Raw genomic sequence first — 20,323 nt, 5'->3', positions numbered from 1 at the left:
TACACAAACAGTAACACTATTTCTCCTGATAGGCTAAAAAGTTGCCACCTTGAGATATAAACAGGAATCTAATTTTCTTCTTTTGTAAGGAAAACAAACTATTTGTTACTTTTCTCTAAAAGCCCTTAAGTTGTAAGTAATAAAAACTTACTTCTCTTAATAAAACCCTACATTTTTGGGGGCTGGGGATTTAGCTCAGTGGTGCCACTGCCTGCCTTGGGAGCGCAAGGTCCTAAGTTCGATCCCCGGTACCAAAAAAAAAAAAACCTACATTGTTATTGAAAATATAGATGTAAGAAAGCATGCATGCCGAAGGCCTAAGAACCAACTTCTAAGATGGAATATTGTAGTATTAAAAGTCATTCTTGGAACCTGTTTACCAGAATTAATTGATGGTCTCAATTGCATTCTGGGACAAAATCAAATGAGTTCCCACATTTTTCCCTGCTTCATGTGAGATTGAATTATAGATTCAAAATACCAGAAAAGAGGGTACCATTACCCAACAATAGGTATAATGCTTGCCTGTAGCTAGCAGAAATGAAATCTGAAAGACACTAGCAAAAGCAAGTATAAATCAGAGGAGGTATTTCTCAAGAGAACACAAGGGAGCTTCTGGATATCAATGAAGAACAGATAACTACCTGCTTACCATTCATTACAATGCACTCTGTTAAGAAGCAGCCCTGTCCTATTTTCCAGACAACTAAATTAATGTATATGGAGAACTGTATACTTCCATACAAGCTACACTATTTCAGTCACACTGCTAGAAAATAAAAGAGAAAATGTCAATATTTAGCATTTAATATGGAGAATATTGGGGGATGTTATGTCATAAACAGTCAAATATATATATGTAACAATTTACATTAAAAAAGAAAATACCAAAATCTTAAAAAAATGTTACTCAGTGTGAAATAGCAAAAGTCACACAATACCTTCATTTTCAGAATAAGTTCCTTGTGGTTTTATTTACATATTAAAACAAAATGAAAAACCTTATACATCATGGAAAAGTCAACTGTTCTTATCTAAGATTTTTACACTATTTCATAAAAAAACGTAGCTTCAAATCTAGAATGTAGCTTTCCATGAAACACACCTTTCTATGGGAAATGCTTCGCTGATTTAATAAACCTCAGTATGAACATCCCAGATCTTCATACTGACACCTATGCTTGGCGTATTCACTTCTCATTCCTGTCATTCTCCTGTCTGCAAAGGTTTGTGTGACTGGCACCGACAGTGTTCACACATTCATCCCAAAAGACTGCTCTCTCCACCTGACTTACACTGTGTGAGTCTATCTTTAGCATATCCTGCCTATTACTCTGTACAACCACACGGGTCTCTGGGATGTCCGCTTCTGTGAGAAGGCTTCCAATACTCACTTCATCACTTGCATCTCACCTTTATGTGTTTTCCGGTGGATGCGAAGCCCTGAGTTCCAGCAGAAAGCCTTCCCACACTCAGAGCACTTCCATGGCTTCTCTCCCGTGTGTACTCTCTGGTGTTCACTGAGGGAGGACTTCTGAGTGAAGGCTTTCCCACACTCACTGCACTTGAAAGGTTTCTCTCCTGAGTGGGTTTTCTGGTGAATCTGAAGGGACGCCTTCCTTGGATAAGCCTTCTCACACTTGCTGCACTCATAGGGCTTCTCTGTCGAGTGCGTTCTCTGGTGGATGATCAACTGTGACTTCCCACAGAAGGCTCGTTCACACAAGCTGCATTCATAGGGCCTCTCCCCAGTGTGTATCCTCCTGTGAATAACAAGGTAGGACTTGCTGCTGAAGGCCTTCCCACACTCACTGCACCCATAGGGTTTCTCTCCTGCATGGGCTCGCAGGTGAGCAGTGAGCTGCTCCTTTCTGCCAAAGGCTTTCCCACACTCACTGCACTGATAAGGGTTGTTTCCTGTGTGGACACCCTGATGCACCACAAGCTGTGTCTTCATGTTAAAAGCTTTCCCACAGTCCCCACACTGATAGGGCTTCTCTCCTGTGTGCATTCGGATGTGAACCAGGAGGTAGGACTTGCTCCTAAAGGCCTTTCCACACTCATTGCACTTATGTGGTTTCACTCCAGTGTGAGTTCTCTGGTGTACAACAAATGGGGACTTCAAGCTAAAGGCTTTCCCACATTCACCACACTCATAGGGCTTCACTCCTGTGTGACTTCTCTGGTGTAAGATGAGCTGAGATTTCCAACTGTAGGCCTTGCCGCACTCACTGCACCCATAGGGTTTCCCTCCAATGTGGACTTCCTGGTGGACGATGAGCTGTGACCTGAAAGAGAAGACTTTCCCACATTCACTGCACGAGTAGGGCTTCTCACCTGTGTGAACTCTCTGGTGGGCATTAAGGTTTGACTTGGCACTGAAGGCTCTCTCACATTTATTGCATTCATAAGGCCTCTCCCCAGTATGGATTCTGAGATGGACAATGAGCTGTGACTTACAACGAAAAGCTTTCCCACATTCATTACACACACAGTTTTTTTCTATGTGATGAACTCTCTGATGCGTAAGAAAATATGATTCCTCATAAACACGAAATTTATCAGGATTCTTTCTTATATAACTTCTGCTTAAACCTGAGTGTTTCATCAAACTTCTCCCATGTGTGTTGTACTTATACAGCTTTTGTCCTGAAGGAACATGGGTTTTGCTTAGATGAAGTTTTCCAAACACACTACATACATAGCTTCTCTCAACACTTTCAAGTTCATCTTTATTCTTCTGGTACCATTCTTGCCAACCTTTTAGGAGGTTAAAAAAAGAAAAAAAAGAAAACCAAACATAGTTTTAAAATTGATATAGAATTTAAAGATCTTTCAAAATGCCCATAGGGGGTTTTACCTCAGTGATACAGCACTTGGCCTCATAGATGTGAGGCCCTTTGCTGCAATACGCAGGACCCACCCCACCACTACCACCCCCTGCCAAAAAAAAGCAGAAATAAATTTTTTCTTTTGTTTTGGGTAACAGGCCTATGACATGAGTTCAAATGAAATACTGGCTAACCAGAGGGAAGGGATTCTGAATCAAACCAAACTAGGTCTCCCCTTGTGAAATTGGTAGTGAATTAATGGTAGTAAAAAAAAAAAATGTTTTTTTAAAGGGTTTTTAAACTTGGGTATGGTAGCTCACACCTATAATTCCAGCACTCTGGGAGGCTGAGGCAGGATTGTGAATTCTACCACAACCCAGGCAATTTAGCAACTTAGAGAGACCTGTCTCTAAATTTTAAAAACTACAAAAGGGCTGAGGCTAGCTCAGTACAAAGGCCCTGGGTCAATCCCCAGCTCCATAAAAAAAGTTATCTAAAATGTTACCCTATAATTAAAGGTTAATTCCGTATTTTATATCTGAATTACAGGACACAGAATAAGTAGGGCAAATAAGTAGGTCTGGAGACAAAGAGAATGAGTAAGATATGAAAGTTAACAATCCAAACAGATGAAACACCAAGCTCAAAGTTCCTAACAAGGGGGGCTGCTTGGAAAGGTTTAAGAAACAATAAAGGTCTGGGATAGTGAAGATCCATGAAGTGAATAGGGAAGTAATAAACTGTGCAAGGCCATAGGAAAATATTTCCACTTTATCTAAATGTTATCACTTTATCTGAGAGGAGATCCCAATCAGAATTTCTCTTTAAAAGATCTGTTTGGTTGTTATGTAAAAAATAAATGACAAAATGACAGAGAAGCATTATAGAAAGCCTTCGTAACAGCCCAGCTTAGAATGTTAATGGCTTAGGCTACACTTCTGGAGATGAGAGAAGGCAGTGTTAACAGTACAAAATGGTGAGGCGGATTGCTCTGCAAGATGGAAAGGAAGCATGCTGGAGAAACACCAAGGATGGTGTGATAATGAACACCTAAATGCCAGTAGCACGTAAGCACTCAGACACGAATTCAGCTCTCAATGAAAGACAGGGTCAAAAGTAAAAGCATTAAAGGAAGGAAGGATAAGACCACCCAAGGAATATGTGCTTCAGGACCAGTGACATCCATCTTTGGGGCCAAAGAGTGCTCCCATGCTGACTCTAATGGTAAACAGGGGCAAAGGGAAGACAGGAAGGAGCAGGGGCCTGGTGAATATTTGGTAGTTATAGTCAAGAACATGGGAACTTAAAACAAAAAAACAAAAAACATGGGGTTCATGAGGCAGGAGGATCATGTGTTGGAGACCATGTTGGGCACTTTAGTGACTTAGTAAGACCCTGTCCCAAAAAATAAAAACATGGGTGAGGGATGTAGATCAGTGCAAAGGCCCTTGGTTCAATCCCCAGTACAAAATACATAAAATAAAATAAAACATCACAATGTCAGCCTTTAGGAGCTTCCCTACTTCTTCTGTGCCTTCTAAACCACCTCATCCCAACAGTAATGAGAAAGTTCAGGTTATGGTCGCTGAAAGTGAAGACTCACACATGAGAGATGAGAGTAAGATTAGCAACCAGAAGAAAGGATTCTTGGGCTTAAAGACCATATTTGGATAACTCTTGGTTGTATTGCTGGCCTAACAGAATTGATTAGAAAACAAAAACAAAGCAAACCCCACAAAACAAAGACTGCAAGCCTGTTAGGCTTGGAAGGAAACCCCAAGTCTGGTCTCATGAATCTGTGACTCTTCAATGCATGTGTGCGCGTGCACGTGTGTGTGTGTGTGTGTGTGTGTGTGTGTGTGTGTGTGGTAATGGAGATCACACCAAGGGGCGAGGCATGTTAAGCAAGTGCTCCGCTGCCACGACCACTCCAGTGGAATCTGCGTGACAATGCCAACCACCTGGCAGAAACCGGCATGCACCGCATTAAAAGTCAGCCAAAGAAGGAATCGTTGGTTTCTTCGCCTGCAGCTTGGGGACAATGGGTTCTGTTACAATTTTGATTTATTTTCTATTGATCTCTGTGTGTTTGTGTTTTTTGAAAATGCCTAGTGGTTTTCAAGAAGGAGAAGGATTAGATGTACCCAAAGATATGGAGGATAAGAATGTCACTGTTTGGACACAGCCTTCTCAGTCAAATAATAACTGAACAGAAGGTGCATTTGAGGGGAATATTTCTTTTAAGGAAATAGTTCTCAGGAAAATAGCATGTAATGTTACAGACGTTACTGATACTTCATCAGAATTACCACATATTGTCAAACATCTGAGAAACAATGATTCATTGGGGAAAAAATGGCCACTGGCATATTATCAGCTAAGATGGAAAGAAAGCTTAAACTCCTGCTAACTTTTCACAATGTATTCTATAATGATGTATTTGGCAGGCGCCAACTCAGCAAGCGGAAATAGATGCCTAGAGAGATCAGCTCATTGCCCCTGACTTGCTATAAGGAAATAGAAATCTGTATAAAGGAAGCTCTTTGAAAAATAAATTTTGCAGCAGCATTTGCAAACTTCACCTCGGTGTTGAGTGCTTTTGTCTGACTGTCATCGCCGAACCTGCTCCCACCTTTCAGAGAACCTGTATCTCCTCGTGAAATCCCGTGTTTGCTGCCCTACAGTTGGTAGCACTCCGCCACAGAGGTACATCCCCAGCCCTGTCTTCAACTCTCAAACTCAATCCAGACATGGTAGTGAATGTCTGTAATCATAGCTCTCAGGAAGCTGTGGTAAGAGGACTGTCACAAGTTTAAGGCCAGTCTGGGCTATATAGTAAGTTCAAGGCAAGCTTGAACTGCATAGCAAGACTGTCTCAAAAGCAAACAAACAAACAAAAAACCCAAAACAAACAAACAAGAAAAAACTTTACTGCCACAGGAGTGACCTGCTGCTAAACTAAAGTAGCCCATGACACAGGTGCTCTCTCAAAGTTCATCTCAGCTTAAGCCACAGATGACAGAAAGGAAATCTCCAAACAAAGTGTCAAATGCTATCAAATTGGCCAGCCAAGGAAACTACACCAGGGTGAGGGCCAATGGCCTTCCCTGATCTTTTTCTGAAGAAGCATGCAATGAGCTAACAGTAGTTTTCTTCCCTTCTGGAAAGAGGTGTGTCTCTTATAATTTCCTAGTTCCTTCTCCAACACTAGGCATATCTGAAACATACTATTTGACTCAGATCATAAGGCCTTCATCTAACCCTGCTGGACAGTACCACACATATAGCAGGCCTTGAAACTGGATTCTGGTCCACAATGACAACATGCTCTGCTCCCTTTTGGGAAGAGGTGATCATACCTCACAGGAACACAGGCATCTCTCAAGTTGTACAACTGGAAAGAAGATACTGCAGAATATACTCCAAGGAATGTAACCATCATTTGAGCATACAAATTCCTTATTTTGTTATCGTTGGGTCAGGAATTTGAGGATCTGTGACTTTTGGAAACATCCTGCAACAACAGCTAAGGACAAAATGAGAGCTCCCCAATATGTTTAAGAATCTACACTCTACAGATAGAGAAAACACCAATCAAGCATGGGTAACAAGCATGAGTAGACAAGAGGTGTCAGATTTGAAAAAACAAAATACTAACCGAAACAGAATCAGTAGAAATATTAGAGAAAAATAGACAGGATATCAAAGCAAGCCACAGAGTGTACAGGCCTACATGCAACAGCAGCAGCATTCATGGGAAAATGAGGAGTGGGGTGTAGCTTAGTGGGAAGTGCTAGCCTACCATATGTGAAGCCCCGGGTTCCAGTCCTCAACAACACCCCCCCCCACACACACACACAATGAGGAAACTAGGGAAGAACAATATCTCTGAAAGGAAGTTTCTTCCCATTTCTCATGCCAGAATGAAGTGTTGGAAAGCACAGTAAAGCTCTCTTTCAGGTGCCAAGACCCAGTTCAGAAGAAACAGAAGAGGAGGATATCATTTTTGGTGCTAAAACAGTAGGGAGGTTTAAATCTTCAGAATGGCAGAGCCTTTCAATATTTAAAACACAGGAGAAGTTTCTACAGGCTGAGTATGGACAGTAAACCCCTTTGGACAACCCAAATGGGAAGTAAAGGTGCACAAAAATCACTCCTTGATGCACATACACCAGATGTGGGACTGTGGGTTAGATCTAAACAATTTAACAGTGGAAGCAATAGGAGAAAACAAAATAAAGGAAGTAAAGCGGGGATGAGCTACACCAATGAGAGGAAGAAGAAATCTTTGGAAGGTCTTGCTCATCTTGGGAAGGAAGGAAACTAACCTAGACAGCAGGTTCTGAGCAGAGTTCAGGGAAGAGTACCACACCCACCTCTCAGAGCCAGGGGAGGAAGAAGAGCCCAGTATTCAAGGAGCTCAGGCCTCATCCTGTGTCAGCCACACCCACTCAAGAGCTTTCCAGAGCTTCTGTGCACAGACTGTATGGTGCCAAGCCCTGAAGAGCAGCCAGTTTACCGCCACATTTCTCATCCTCCTGGTTCTCACTCACCCACCTGCACAGCTTGGAGTGGACATTTTGGCATTTATTATCCATGGCTCTTCTCCTTGTTCCATCTTGAAGATTAATTCAGGTTTAGTACCATGATACCCTGTGAAAAGAAAATTACAAAGGAAATGGGCCAAGCTGCTATGGATGAGACTAGGGGCTCAGAACTACAAAAGAAAACTGATCATTTGTACTTAGAGAAAGATTACAACTAGGAGGTCAGGGCCACATGGGAACCAAGAATATATGAGCTCTAAAGTCCAGGTAATAACCATAAAACACTTTTGAGGACCCAGGGTAAGTCAATGAAAGAAAAGAAGGCAACTCATGACTCAGACTAAGGTAGGTAGGGAAACAGCACTTACCCACTGATAACAGGTTGCTGTAGTTTTCCAGGGTCACCTCCCTGTACAGGTGCCTTTGTGTTGAGTCAAGTAGCTGCCACTCTTCCCAGGAGAACTCCATGGACACATCCTTGAATGACAACAATCCCTGAAATAACACATACCCCATTCAACTGGATGAGATTACATGAACTGATATGGGAAAGAAAAACACCCCTCCATAGCATCTCCTGTGCCTGGCTCAGCTTTTACTTTGTAGGAGAATTATTGATCATTCAATTGTTGAGCCTCTGCATGCCAGATACTCTTTTGAGTTCTGAAGATTTCATGATGAGCAAAATCCAATTTTGTTATTGACACACTTTCAATTTTATAAAGGGAAACAAACACGTATACATGCAACAGTATAAAAAACAGACCTGAATTACTTTGCACAGAACTGGAGAGAAAAATTCTCAGTAAAGACTAGACTTGACTCTACTGATACACTGGGGCAGTTGAAGGTTTATGATGGTCCCCCACAATGATAGGGTGGAAAGGTAAAATCAGGAGGTCATTATGACAGAGTTCACCTGTGAGTAACAAGGGGAAAACCAACACTGTATAAAATAAAGAGCTGCTGGGCATGGTGACTCACGCCTATAATCCCAGCACTTGGGAGGCTGAGGCAGGAGGATCTCTGAGTTCGAGACCAGCCTAGCCTACATAGTGAGTTCCAGGTCAGCCTCAACTACATAGTGAGACCCTGTCTCAAAAAAACAAAAAAACAAAAACAAAAAACAGAGTTCATATTCCTACTCTCCAGAGTCTGGAGGGACTTGGGCTGGCAGGGTTACCACTCCCAGGATAACCCAAGTCTAAGATGGCTTTCATACCACAGTCACATCTGAACAACCAGAGAAGGGGCTGGAAATGAACAGCAGGAGAACTCAGAAATGCAGCTGTTTTCTTTTATGTCCAGTGACAAGAACAGATACATAGGAGATAACTTGAGCTCCCCATGCACAGGAAATGCACCATGTAGAATACAGGCAGAACCCAGTAAGCTGCAGATACTGCAACATCTCAGACTGAAGACAGGGCTCCTGTGGGGAACAGGAGAGGGCCAGATTCAGAATACCTTTCCTGTCTTTCCTGTGGAGAATACCAAGACAAGTGATATAAAAAAGATACCTAATAGGGCAATGCTTAAAGAAAAACAAGCTGAAAACTTTCCAGGAATGAACCATATGGGAGTTCATACGTGAAAACCCTACCATTAAAAAGCAAGATCGGTTACCAAAACTGGCCCAAATTTAAGCAGATGGTTAAAAAAAAAAAAAAAAACTTCCAAAAATAAAGTATAAAGAGAACATATTAGGGAAAGAACAGAAGAACATTTCCTAAAAAAAAAAAAGCACTGAGAAAAATAATTTTTATTCTAAAATCTTATACCAACCAAACTAAAAGGCAAATCTCTCTCCAAAGTAAATATATGCTCAATGGTTCTCAATGGGGAGCAAGGGATTTTGTCCTATCCTCAGATGACATCTAACAGTGTTTGGAGCCACTTAAGAGTTGTCACATTGGCATAGTGCTAACGGTATCTCCATGGGCAGTTTTGACATTTGGCCCCAAATGTCAAAACTGGTAAAACTGACAATCCTGGTATATGCCTAAAAGAAATGAGCTGCCACATCTACCAAAACACAAGTACAAAAATGTTCATAGTGAGCCAGCCACAGTGGCACACAGTATATCACTAGCACTTTGTTGGCCTAAGGCAGGAGGAACACAAGTTTGAGTCCAGCCTGGGCAACTTAGCACAAACCTATCTCCAAATAAAAGAGCTGGGCATGAAGGCACATGCTTATCATCCAAATGATTTGAGAGACCAAGGCAGAAAGACATTTGATCCCAGTCTAGGCAACTCAGTGAGATCCTGTCTCAAAATAAAAATATAAACAAAGAGCTGAGACTGTGGCTCAGAAGTACAAAAGCTCAATCTCCAGAGCTGCAAATATAAATAATAAAAACTTTAAAAAGAAAGAAATATCACATACTTCTGCAAGGTGTGCTGCCTCATGATAGGCCCACAACAGCAAAGCTAACTAATCATTGTCTGGAACTTCCCAAACCAGGAGCCAAAATAAATGTTTCCTCTTAGAAAGAAAGGAAGAAAGACAAGAAAAGAAAAGACATACTAAATAAATGGAGACATTTCATATTCATGGGTAGGAAGATTCGATAGTGTCAAGGTTATCTGTTCTCCCCCCTCTAATCTAGAATTGATGCAACCCAAATCAAAATCACATTATTTTATAGATTCAACAAACTAACTCTATGGTTTATATGTAAAGGTGAAAGATAGAATAGCCAAAAATATATAGAAGGGCTAATAAATTTGAAAAGGCTAACACTACCTGAAATCAGGACTTACTATAAAGCTAAAATAATCAAGACATTTAGTATTGGAGAAAGAATTAGCTCAACGGGTATAGAACAGTAAGTCTTAAAATAGATACATTTATATACTCACTCAACTGATCTTTGATTTTGTTTTTTGGTTTTTGTTTTTTTGGTTTTTTTTTTTTTTTTGGTTTTTTTGAGACAGGGTCTCACTATGTGGTTGAGACTGACCTGGAGTCAACTGATCTTTGAAAAAAGTGCAAAGGCAAAACAATGGAGAAGCTGGGAATGGTGGTGCACATATGCAACTGAAGAACTTGGGAGGGTAAGGAAGGAGGATTTTGGCAAGTTTGAGGCAAGTCTGGGCTACACAGTGAGTTCAAAACCAGCTTGCACCTACCTCACAAGCACAAGGACCCAAGTTCAATCCCTGGTACCAAAAATCAAAACAAAACAACAAAAACAACAAAACAGCCTGAACCACACAGTGAGACCCTGTCTCAAATAATGAAAAAAATAAAAGAAAAATGGAGAAAAGTCTTTTCAGTTGGATATCCACAAGCAAAAGAAACAAACATAGACCTTATACTCTGCATAAAAACTCAAAATGGATCACATATAAATGTGAAACACAAACCTATAAAACTTCTAAAAGAAAACCTAAATGATGTTGGGCTTAGCTGACCTTTTAGACACGGCACTATAGGAATAATCCACAATACTGTAATTAATAAGCTAGACTTCTTTAAACTTAAAAATGGCCAAAATTCAGAACAGGGACACCACCAACTGCTGGTAAGGATAGAACCCATGGCCCAGAGGTTGGACACACCAGGGTTTCCTAGGCTAAAATGAGTGAAAAGAAATTGTCATGGGCCACATAGAGCACATATAATATAGTTCATGTACTTAAGTCATAAAATTTCCTCTATTTTAAAACGTTTTTGTTGTACCACAGACATGTCAAACCTTCAGGGCAAAGATTAGTCCATGTAAGAGCAATGGGAATTTTCATTCATTGCTGGTGAAAATATAAAATAATAGAACCATGTTGGAAGAAAATTTGGCACTTTTTTTAACAAAAAAGTAAACATACTCTTACCATAAGATCCAAGAATTAAAATCCTTAGAATTTACCCAGAAAACTTGAGTTCACAAAAAAAACCTGCACATGAATGTTTAAAAGCAGCTTTATTCATAATTGTGAAAACTTGGAAGCAACCAAGACATTTTTCAATAGTAAATGGATAAATACAGTAAACTGTGGCATATGTAGACAATAGAATGTTATTCAATACTAAACAAGCTATCAAGCAACTAAAAAGATATAGAAGAAATTTAGGAGTAAATAATTAAGTAAAAGAAGCCATTCTGAAAATATGTAAGTATGTTTCTAATTCTGATATTCCTAAAATGTATCTATTTAAATACAGTAAAAATACTAGGAATTGCCAGGGTAAAGGATGAATAGGTACAACACAGGATTCCTAGGACAATAAAACCATTCTGTATAAAGCTGGGCATGGTGGTATATACCTGTAATCCCAGCTACTCAGAAGGCTGAGGCAAGAGGATTGCAAGCTTAAGGCCAGCCTAGGCAATTTAGTGAGACTCTGTCTCCAGAAAAAGGAGGATGGGACAGGTATCTATCTTGTTTAGCATAAATGAGACCCTAGGTCAACTCCCAGTACCACAAGAAACAAAAACTTTTCTCTATGCTACTACAATGCTAAGTATACGTCACTGTATATTTGCCTAGATCCACTGTACATACAATAGTAAGAGTGGATCCCCATGGAAACTATGGATTTGAGGTAATCAATAAAAATACTCTTCTAGTAGAATATTTATAATAGGGGAGGCTATGCATTTTTGGGGGCAGATGTATGGGCTATCTCCATACCATTTTCCCAATCTTGCTATAAACCAAAAACTACTCCTTAAAAAAACTTTAAAAACTAATGAAATAGGAAATATTTATATATGTGTAGAACTGTTCATTGTTTCAAAATCTATAGTAGTAATAAAATGAACATAAGCCAGGTGTGATTGCACATGCCTGTAATCCTAGCACTCAGGAAACTGAGGCAGGAGAATCACGAGTTCAAGGCCTCATGGCCAGCCTGGGCTACATAGTGTGTTTAAGGCCAGCCTAAACTACTTGGCGAGACTCTGTCTCAAAAAAAAACAATACAAAGAAAGAAAAAAACAAAAATAATTAACAAAAATTTCCAATAGGAAAGTAACTAATACAAATATGATATATTCATTCTACAACAGACATTTCTCAGACAAAGAAGTAAAAGCAGCAAGTAAATATATGAAAAAATGTTCAACATCACTGGTCATTCAAGAGATGCCGAAGAAAACAACACTGAGATTCCACCTCACCCCACAAAGAATGGCTGCTATCAAGAAATCAACCAAAAAAATATGAGAAAATGTAAAAATGGAATTAAAGTGTTTGCAGGTGGAAGGGGAGGGAGGGGGTGAAGGGAGGGTGGAGACAAGGGGAAAAAATGAGAACCAAGACCTGGCATGTAAAGGTACAAGATCCCAGTAATGAATGTAACTATACTGTCTACCTAGAATGTACCAATAAATTCAATTAAAAAAAAAAGAAATCAACCAATAACAAATGTTAGTGGGGTTGTGGGGAGAAAGGAACCCTTCATTGTTGGTGGGAGTGCAGACTGGTGCAACCACTATGGAAATCAATATGGAGATACCTCAAAGAGCTGGGACTAGAGGTTCCATTTGACCCAGCCATCCCTCTGCTGGGTATCTTTCCAAAAGAATTAAAAGAATCTTATTACAGTGATATATGCACACCTATGTTTATAGTGGCACAATTTGTAATAGCTAAAACTTGAAAACAACCCATTTGCCCATCAGTTGGAGACTGGATAAAGAAGATGTGGTTTTTCTATAAAATGGAATACTACTCAGCCATAAAGAATGAGAAATTAGATTCATTCATAGGAAAATGGATACATATTGAGGATAACTCCTAAGCGAAATAATAAGTCACACATGTAAATACTGAATAATTTAGCTGGTGTGAAAAACTATAACAGTACATAAGGTCCTAATGATATAATTGACAATGTGAAATAGGAAGAAAAGGGCTAAAGGTGTAGGGAAAGTGGGAAGGGTAGGAGAAAAGTAATAAGGGAAAAAATATATATATATATATGAGAAAATAAAAAATGAAAATGAAGTGTTTGTAAATGGGGAGGGGAGAAGGGGGTGAAGGGAGGCCAGAGACAAGGGGAGAAAATGAGAACCAAGACCTGTCATGTAAAGGTACAAGATCCCAATGATGAATGTAACTATACTGTATACCTAAAATGTACCAATAAACTCAATGATAGAAAAAAAATGATACATTCGTTCTATAGAGATATTTTGGTAAACTGCAGAATAATGATATACAATATATTTATATAAAAACAAACCTTTTTTTATTTTACTTATTCTTGTTGCTGCTGTTTTAAGTTAGGGCCCTGCTGTGTTGCCCAGGCTGGCCTCTATGACTCAAATGTTCTTTCTGCCTCAGCCTCCTAAGTAACTATGACTATAGGTGTACTCATGGCACCTGGCCTAAACTGTGTTCTGTGTGCATGAGCACATGCGTGTGGTGCTGGGAATTAAACCCACAGGTTCACTCATGATCAGCTAGCACTCTACCACTGAGCTACTCTTCAGGCCCCTAATACTTTTTTAAAATGTTGAATTAAGCAAACCTGAAATTCTACCTGACCACATATTAAACTCACAAGTAATTTATTCAATTATTTTATTTTGTTTTGTTTTGGGTTTTTGTTTTGTTTTGTTTTGTTTTGTTTTTTTTGGTACCAGGGATTGAACTCGGGTCCTTGCGCTTCCAAGGCAGGCCACCGAACTGCTGAGCTAAATCCCCGGCCCTATTCAATTATTTTAACAAATTTAAACATATTTATATGTCAAAAGAATAGAAAATGTCAGCAGGTCAAAGCTGAACTTTACATCTGAGGGCAAGAAAGGTAAGATCTCTGGTGGTAAAGGTTATCAGCTGGAGCGGGGTGGGGTCTCACAGCCAGGACACAGGGAAGTTGGTTCACAGGACTTAAATGCCCATTGGTGGAGAAACAGCTCAATAAAATGGCCCACTTACACTGTAGGATAGAAAACTAAATGTTAGAAGAAGTTTCCCCAAGCACTAATGTACCACCAAAATAAATTTACAGGGAAATAGTAAACCCAACACCTTACATTTCCTGTGGAAACTGTTGAGACAGAAACCATCTAAGCTACTACACCAGTAGTGCTCAGGGTTTTCTAAAAGGCATTTTCTAAAAGGAGAATGAAATTAAGAGGTATAGTAGCACACACTGTGTTCAATCCCTAGTACAAGGGATACCTTGGATCACGAACTCAATTCTCTCTGCCAACAAAACTGGATGATAACTAAATCAAATTTCCCCATAAGGTCAACACTGAAACTAACCATTGAATTTGATTCAGTTCTTGTTCAACTCAGTGTGTGATCAGAATCATAGAATCAAGTTTGTGAACCAAGGTACCACTGTACTGGAAAATAAAACAAAAAAGGAGAATACAATTAAAATTACATTTAAAAAAAGAAAAAAAAAGGCAACCAGTCTTGGTGGCACACACCTGTAATCTCGGTACTCTGGGAGTCTGAGACAGGAGTATTGCACGCTTAAGACCAGCCTGGGCAACTTAGCAATACCCTGTCTCAAAATAAAATTTTTTTAAACGTGCCGGTGATACAACTCAGCATGAAAACCCTCAGATCAATCCCTAATATCACAAGACACGGAAAAGCTATAAAGCTATTCTCATATTAAAACATAAAGTAGATCCCTATGTACAGGATCCTATACACACACACACACACACACACACACACACACACACACACACACAAATAACACAAGAAGGTTGCACAACAAAAAGCAAATGGTACTTTTTTCTGGGAAGTAAAATGGGAAGAGGAAGGAATCTTTTATACTATGAGTATATTTCTGAAGTATTTGTGACAATAAAAAAAAAAAGAAAAGAGAGAAAGAAAGGGAAAGGGAGGGGAGGAAAAGGAGAAACAGAGGAAAGAAAGAAGAGAGAAAGCCTGGAAGTGGGAAGTATGAAGGCAAAACCAGTTTGCAAAGTGGAAGGATATGAGACTAGAATGATAGAAGGTGAGGAAGAAGAAAGGAAGGTAAGTATGGGCATTTATATACACAGATACATAAATAGAGAATGAGAAAGCTAATGGTGGCAAAATTTTAACTAGGGAATCTGGACAAAGGGTATACAGAAAAAAATTTTATTCCATATCAGAGCAGTCTTAATTAGTATCCTTGCAACTTCTCTGTGATGTTGAAATTATTTCAAAACAAAATAAAATAACCAAGGCTTTCCAGCATGGTTCTTAACCTCACATGAAGTGCCAACGCAATCTGGCCTTGGTTAACATTAGGGTTCCACACTCCCTCAGCACTCAAGCTTTTTTACCACCTGACAAAGGAACCTTCTAGTTTCTGCCTGAAGGTTTAAGCTTTAACTTCCTCCAAGGCCTGGAATGTGGTTTCCTTCACCCACTCCATCTTCCTTTGATTATTACACTGTCAGATTATTTAAATGATCCTTGAGAGAGGGTTTCCTAATTCTGACATCTAAACTAACCACCCAGCCGCCCCTTTATCCACATACCACTCACAACTTTTTGTTTATTGATGCTCCTCTGAGAGTTGCCTGTTATCCTCCTTGTGGCCACAGACTCTGTCAGTCGTCATCAGCCCTGCATGCTCTAGAAAATGTCCTGGCATAACAGTAGTAAGCTTTCCATGACTGTAACAAACAAACTTATAGAGAAAAGAGTTATTTCCATTACAGTTTTAGCGCTTTTGGTTCCTGACAGGTTGGCCCCTTTGCTTTGGGCCTCTGGCAATGCATCATTGCACCATGTTGGGGAACAAAACTATTCACCTCAGGGATGGGAAGCAAAAGATCAGAAGAAGGGGCAGGAATGTCACTGTCCCTTTCTACGCCATGATGATCCCAGGGACACAAAATTTCCCCCAAGGTCCCTCCCAATAGCACCACTCTGGATTAAGACTGTAACACATGGGCCCCTGAGACACATTTATGATACAAACAATATCAAACAAAATATTTGTTATATTAATATATGTAATAAGGTCTTAGGCTGTTTGTACTAAAGGCACTAACTCTTGGGTCTACAATGGGTGACTAAAAACAGGGTAAAAAGCTTGGCATCTCTGCTTTCATTTGGACTTTTATTTTTTCTAGTCATTCTCTCCTGAAGTGTCATCATCCCCTCCCCCATAATGGTCCATCAGACCACACTTTGACTAAGATTGCTTAATTATGCATACTTCTTGCCTGTTCTCCATATAATTTTGGAACTCTTAAAGACATGGCTGAAAATGCTAGTCCCCTTGTCTTCCTGGTACAGCCACACTGACTATAAAGTTTCTTTCCTGATTTTTACTATTATTTTCTTCTTTGGGTTTTGGAGTGAGTGGCCACAGCTGATTTGTTGGAAGCCCCAGAGTTGGGACTCTGGCCTAGGAGTCTAGTAACACATTCACTCTAAAACAAGGAAAATTTGTTTACATTAGTTAAAACATCTCTTAGGTGCTGACAGGCAATAAGAGCACAAACTCTGCAGATAACCTGCTTAGGACTAAGTCCTAGCTTTGTTATCTTAATTTCTTGGTATTCCTTAAAGTTTGGGACCATGGGTTCCCAGTTTCCTTGTCCATAAAACATACTCACGAGGTTTGAATAACTTCACACATGATCTGCTTAAAAGAGTGACTCACCAACAATGGTAAGTAATATTGTTCATTAGTTTTAAAGTGGTTGTCTTTCTTCTTCTTCTTCTTCTCTTCTTCTTCCTCTTCCTCTTCTTTTCTTTCTTCTTCTTCCCTCTTCCTCTTCCTCTTCCTCTTCTTCTTTTCTTTCTTCTTCCCTCTTCCTCTTCCTCTTCCTCTTCTTCTTTCCTCCTCCTCCTCTAATTGAACCCAAAGCCTCGCACTCAGCTACATCCCCAACCTTTCAATTTTTTATTTTGAGTCATGGTCTTGCTAAGTTGCCCAGGCTGGTCTTTAACTTAGGATACCCCAAGTATCCAGGATAATTATTTTAATTGCCATTTTAAGTGGTGTTATTTTCTCTAACGATACTTTCTATACAATTGTTTAAAAACAAAGCTCATTGATTTTTTTTGGTTAACTGTATTCATCTGGCCACCTCACTGAAATTTCTTCCCCTTTGACATCCCAATTTTTCTTAACTTGACTGCCTAAAAATGATGTACTGTTCCTAATCATTTCTTTCATCCTGCTATCTACAGCCTCACATAATTCACTTTGCAAACATCCTCTACCTGCTACAAAAATATTTTTTTAAAAATCTGCACCACTCCAAAATCTCTGCTCTGGAAAAATTTCTTAGGAATAAAACATTCACAAATTCAACCAATAACTTTTTGTCTCAACAGGTACCTTTTTTTTGTAGCACTTCATATCATGGCTCTTATGAAGTTCTTAAATTTTTGAGAAATTCCACTCCTTCTCACTTCTTTTGCACTCCAGCCCTTCATCAGGGGTCCTTTCCTTGTCATTATCCCAAGTCTTCACCTCGGTGCTCTTCAGGATTTCAGTTGGTCACATTCACTCTGAGCTTCTGTGAATGTAAGTTCCTTTAACCCATATATACTGTACTTTACACTGCCCACTGCAGCTGCAGACGCACATATAACTGCGTTCCTAGTCTCAGGAAACATTACTACCACCCCTGGCAATCGCAGCAGGGTGATATCTCCCCTCTCTCAAGTTCATCAATCATTTAAAAACCTCCAGGGATCCATTACCTTTGCCCAAACGTCTCATTTATCCTTTGTACCTTCGAGCTCCTCTCTTGCCTCTTGTCCATCACCTGTAATTGTGTCCACTGCCTTCTCAATTACCCTTCCTGTTAGACCACAGCTCTTCTAAAACAAGGAACACATCATTTATCTTCCCATTGTTAGCACCAGCCTCATGGCCCGCACACACACAAAAGACAATGAATGAGCGTTTTCACAAACATACGAAAGAGGAAGAGTAATATCCCCCCCCAAAAGTCCTAAGGGTCTGCATAAGACACAAGAAAAGCCAGTGCTTAAGAAGAAATCTCAGAATTCTGAGCCCACAGCGGTCAACGAAGTATAAAGACAGCACACAAAATATCAAAACGAACGTTTCTGGTTTAGGGGCATCAGGTGTGGACAAAGATAAGAGGCATCAGGTCCTGGATGTGACCATGTAAGGATGAATGTGGCCACCCAAGGTGTGCAGTCTGCTTTTAAAAAGCAAGAGAAAACCCTACTTACCCAGCACGAAGCTGTCCGGAAGCTGAGAGCCATCGCTGCGAACCACCAGGACCGAGAAGGTGCGAGCTGAGTCGCTCGCAGGGACGCCGCCTCCACTCTTAAAATCTCAGGGCTCGGCACCCGGATTCGGCCAGGTTTGGAGTGACCGAGGGACCGTGGGCCTGGCCTAACTGGGGCCAAACTCTCCAAGCCCGAATACTTGCGCAGTCACAGAGCCGCCTACCGTGGCGACCTCAGAGCTAGAAACAGCACGGTGTAGGAGACAGCAAAGAGCAAGAGGGCCGCGCGGCCGGAAGTGCGTCATCCCAACGCGTCGCACGCTGAGCCGGCCTCCCCCGATCTGCAAACTTCTTGCAGAGTGCTATGTGGGGGTTCAGGTTTCCAGGCTCCCTTCTCAAGGTTGGCTCGATCCACGGAGCCAGAACACCCAGCACCAGTGTAAGAGTGAACGCAGGGTCTCTATCGCTGCAGGGGCCCAGGCGTGCTGAGGTGTTACTGCGAACAACACAGGACTGAGACCAAAAGGCACTGCCAAAAAGGACGCATTGTATTGTTGTCAGAGGGGTCTTAGCTGACCTTCTGTCTTCCCTCCCACCCCCTATCTCTCGGTCCCTTATCTCCACTCCGGGGGAGAATAGGGAAGTGAGGCTTGACTTGCTCAGAGTCGAAGGCCCCCAGCAGAGAAAAAGGTCAGCACAGAATGAGGAAGCCAAGTGAAAGTAGTGCGAAGCAAAAGTTTTAATTACTTGTGGTAATGCAGGAGAATTGGCTGCCTTACAATAACGGGCTTTAAGGCATGTGGAATTGGATTGAATTTCCCACGGATGGGGCCACTGTACTCACAGGAATAAGATGGTTTCTACAATTAACTGTTTCACTAATTGGTGTAATCTAGGCCAATCTGGGTCTTAGCCTTTCTTTCTGGGTTAAGGAAAAAGTCAAGGAGCTAGGAGGTTGTAGCAAGTGTGTATTATAATTTCATAAAGGCTAGCTTCCTCGAGTACATAGCATATGATAAGCTTATGATATATACACGACCATCAGCCACTCAGGTCATGTCCTACCTCATCTGTCCACCCTTCTCTAACTGTCCTTACAGTAAGACTAAAATCTACACGGTTAAACAGCAATTTCGCATATCAGTGCAAGAAATCAGTACTTCAAAAGGACGAAACTAGTATATGTGAAGAGAAATAGAGGCACATCATTAACAGGAGACACATTAATCTTGGTCCAAAACAGAGAGAACAATCCTGTGATAACAATACAGTAAAACTATAAGTAGCAAAATCAAAAAAAGCTATTCTGTCTGAAAAAAGAATTTTAAGACTTACTATTCATTTAATGAAATGAAGAAATACTGCACTGGACAAAACCTCTTCTCTGAAAGAGCCAGCCGTGGTGCTGCACAATTGTAATCACACCACTAGGGACACTGAGACAAGAGAACCAAGAGTCCAAATCCAGCCCTGGAAATTGGGCAAGACCCTGTCTCACAATAAAAAATAAAGATAAAAAGGGGTTGGGAAGGTAGGTCAGTGGGATGGCCTTGGGTTCGGTCACCAGTTTAAAAAAAAAGATGATAAGACCTACTGGGGGGCTCCTGAGTTCAGAGTGTGCTCTCCTGAAATACTTCTCGATAAACTTGGTAGTTCTTACCAAAGCATTGTTACAAAAGCCTCATTTTGGCCCCACTTATCTCTGAGGTGTGACACTTGCCTCAACATATACTCTTGCCATTTCCATACACCATTCACCAACATGATAAATTCAGCAAACGGGCAACATGCCTTTGAAACTCCAAAA

General features: G+C 40.5%; 1 protein-coding gene across 10 annotated transcripts; it reads right to left on the bottom strand.

Moving 5' to 3' along the window:
* Positions 1–940: 940 nt before the first annotated feature.
* On the bottom strand, positions 941–18,797 carry Znf26 (zinc finger protein 26). Of its 10 annotated transcripts, XM_010604202.2 has the most exons (6): positions 18,518–18,797; positions 17,649–18,136; positions 15,829–15,980; positions 7,747–7,873; positions 7,389–7,484; positions 942–2,760 (listed from the first exon to the last, which is right to left on the bottom strand). In XM_010604202.2, the coding sequence occupies exons 4-6, from the start codon at positions 7,844–7,846 to the stop codon at positions 1,391–1,393; spliced, it is 1,566 nt and encodes a 521-aa protein (XP_010602504.1). In that variant the 5' UTR covers positions 7,847–7,873; positions 15,829–15,980; positions 17,649–18,136; positions 18,518–18,797; the 3' UTR covers positions 942–1,390. The 10 variants fall into 10 exon arrangements, with proteins under 10 accessions (XP_010602498.1, XP_010602504.1, XP_010602501.1 ...); XM_010604199.2 differs by having other exon boundaries at positions 17,649–18,797; XM_010604203.2 differs by having other exon boundaries at positions 15,836–15,980; positions 17,649–18,797.
* Between the last annotated feature and the right edge of the window lie 1,526 nt (positions 18,798–20,323).

The sequence above is a fragment of the Fukomys damarensis genome, unplaced genomic scaffold (genome assembly GCF_012274545.1).
Source record: "Fukomys damarensis isolate Sample0158 unplaced genomic scaffold, DMR_v1.0_HiC HiC_scaffold_12, whole genome shotgun sequence".
NCBI classification, from domain to species: domain Eukaryota; kingdom Metazoa; phylum Chordata; class Mammalia; order Rodentia; family Bathyergidae; genus Fukomys; species Fukomys damarensis.
The sequence above is the reverse complement of the archived record's forward strand: the minus strand, read 5'-3'. Positions and strand labels throughout refer to the sequence as shown.

Bases quoted from the DNA above. Each gene is read 5' to 3' on its own strand.
- Znf26 (XM_010604196.2), bottom strand. From the start codon at position 18,550: ATGGCTCTCAGCTTCCGGACAGCTTCGTGCTGG. The intron at 7,874-18,517 runs GTAAGTAGGGTT...GTGTTATTTCAG, and splicing joins TCCGGACAGCTTCGTGCTGG to GGATTGTTGTCATTCAAGGA. The intron at 2,761-7,388 runs GTGGGTGAGTGA...ACCTCCTAAAAG, and splicing joins GTCCACTCCAAGCTGTGCAG to GTTGGCAAGAATGGTACCAG.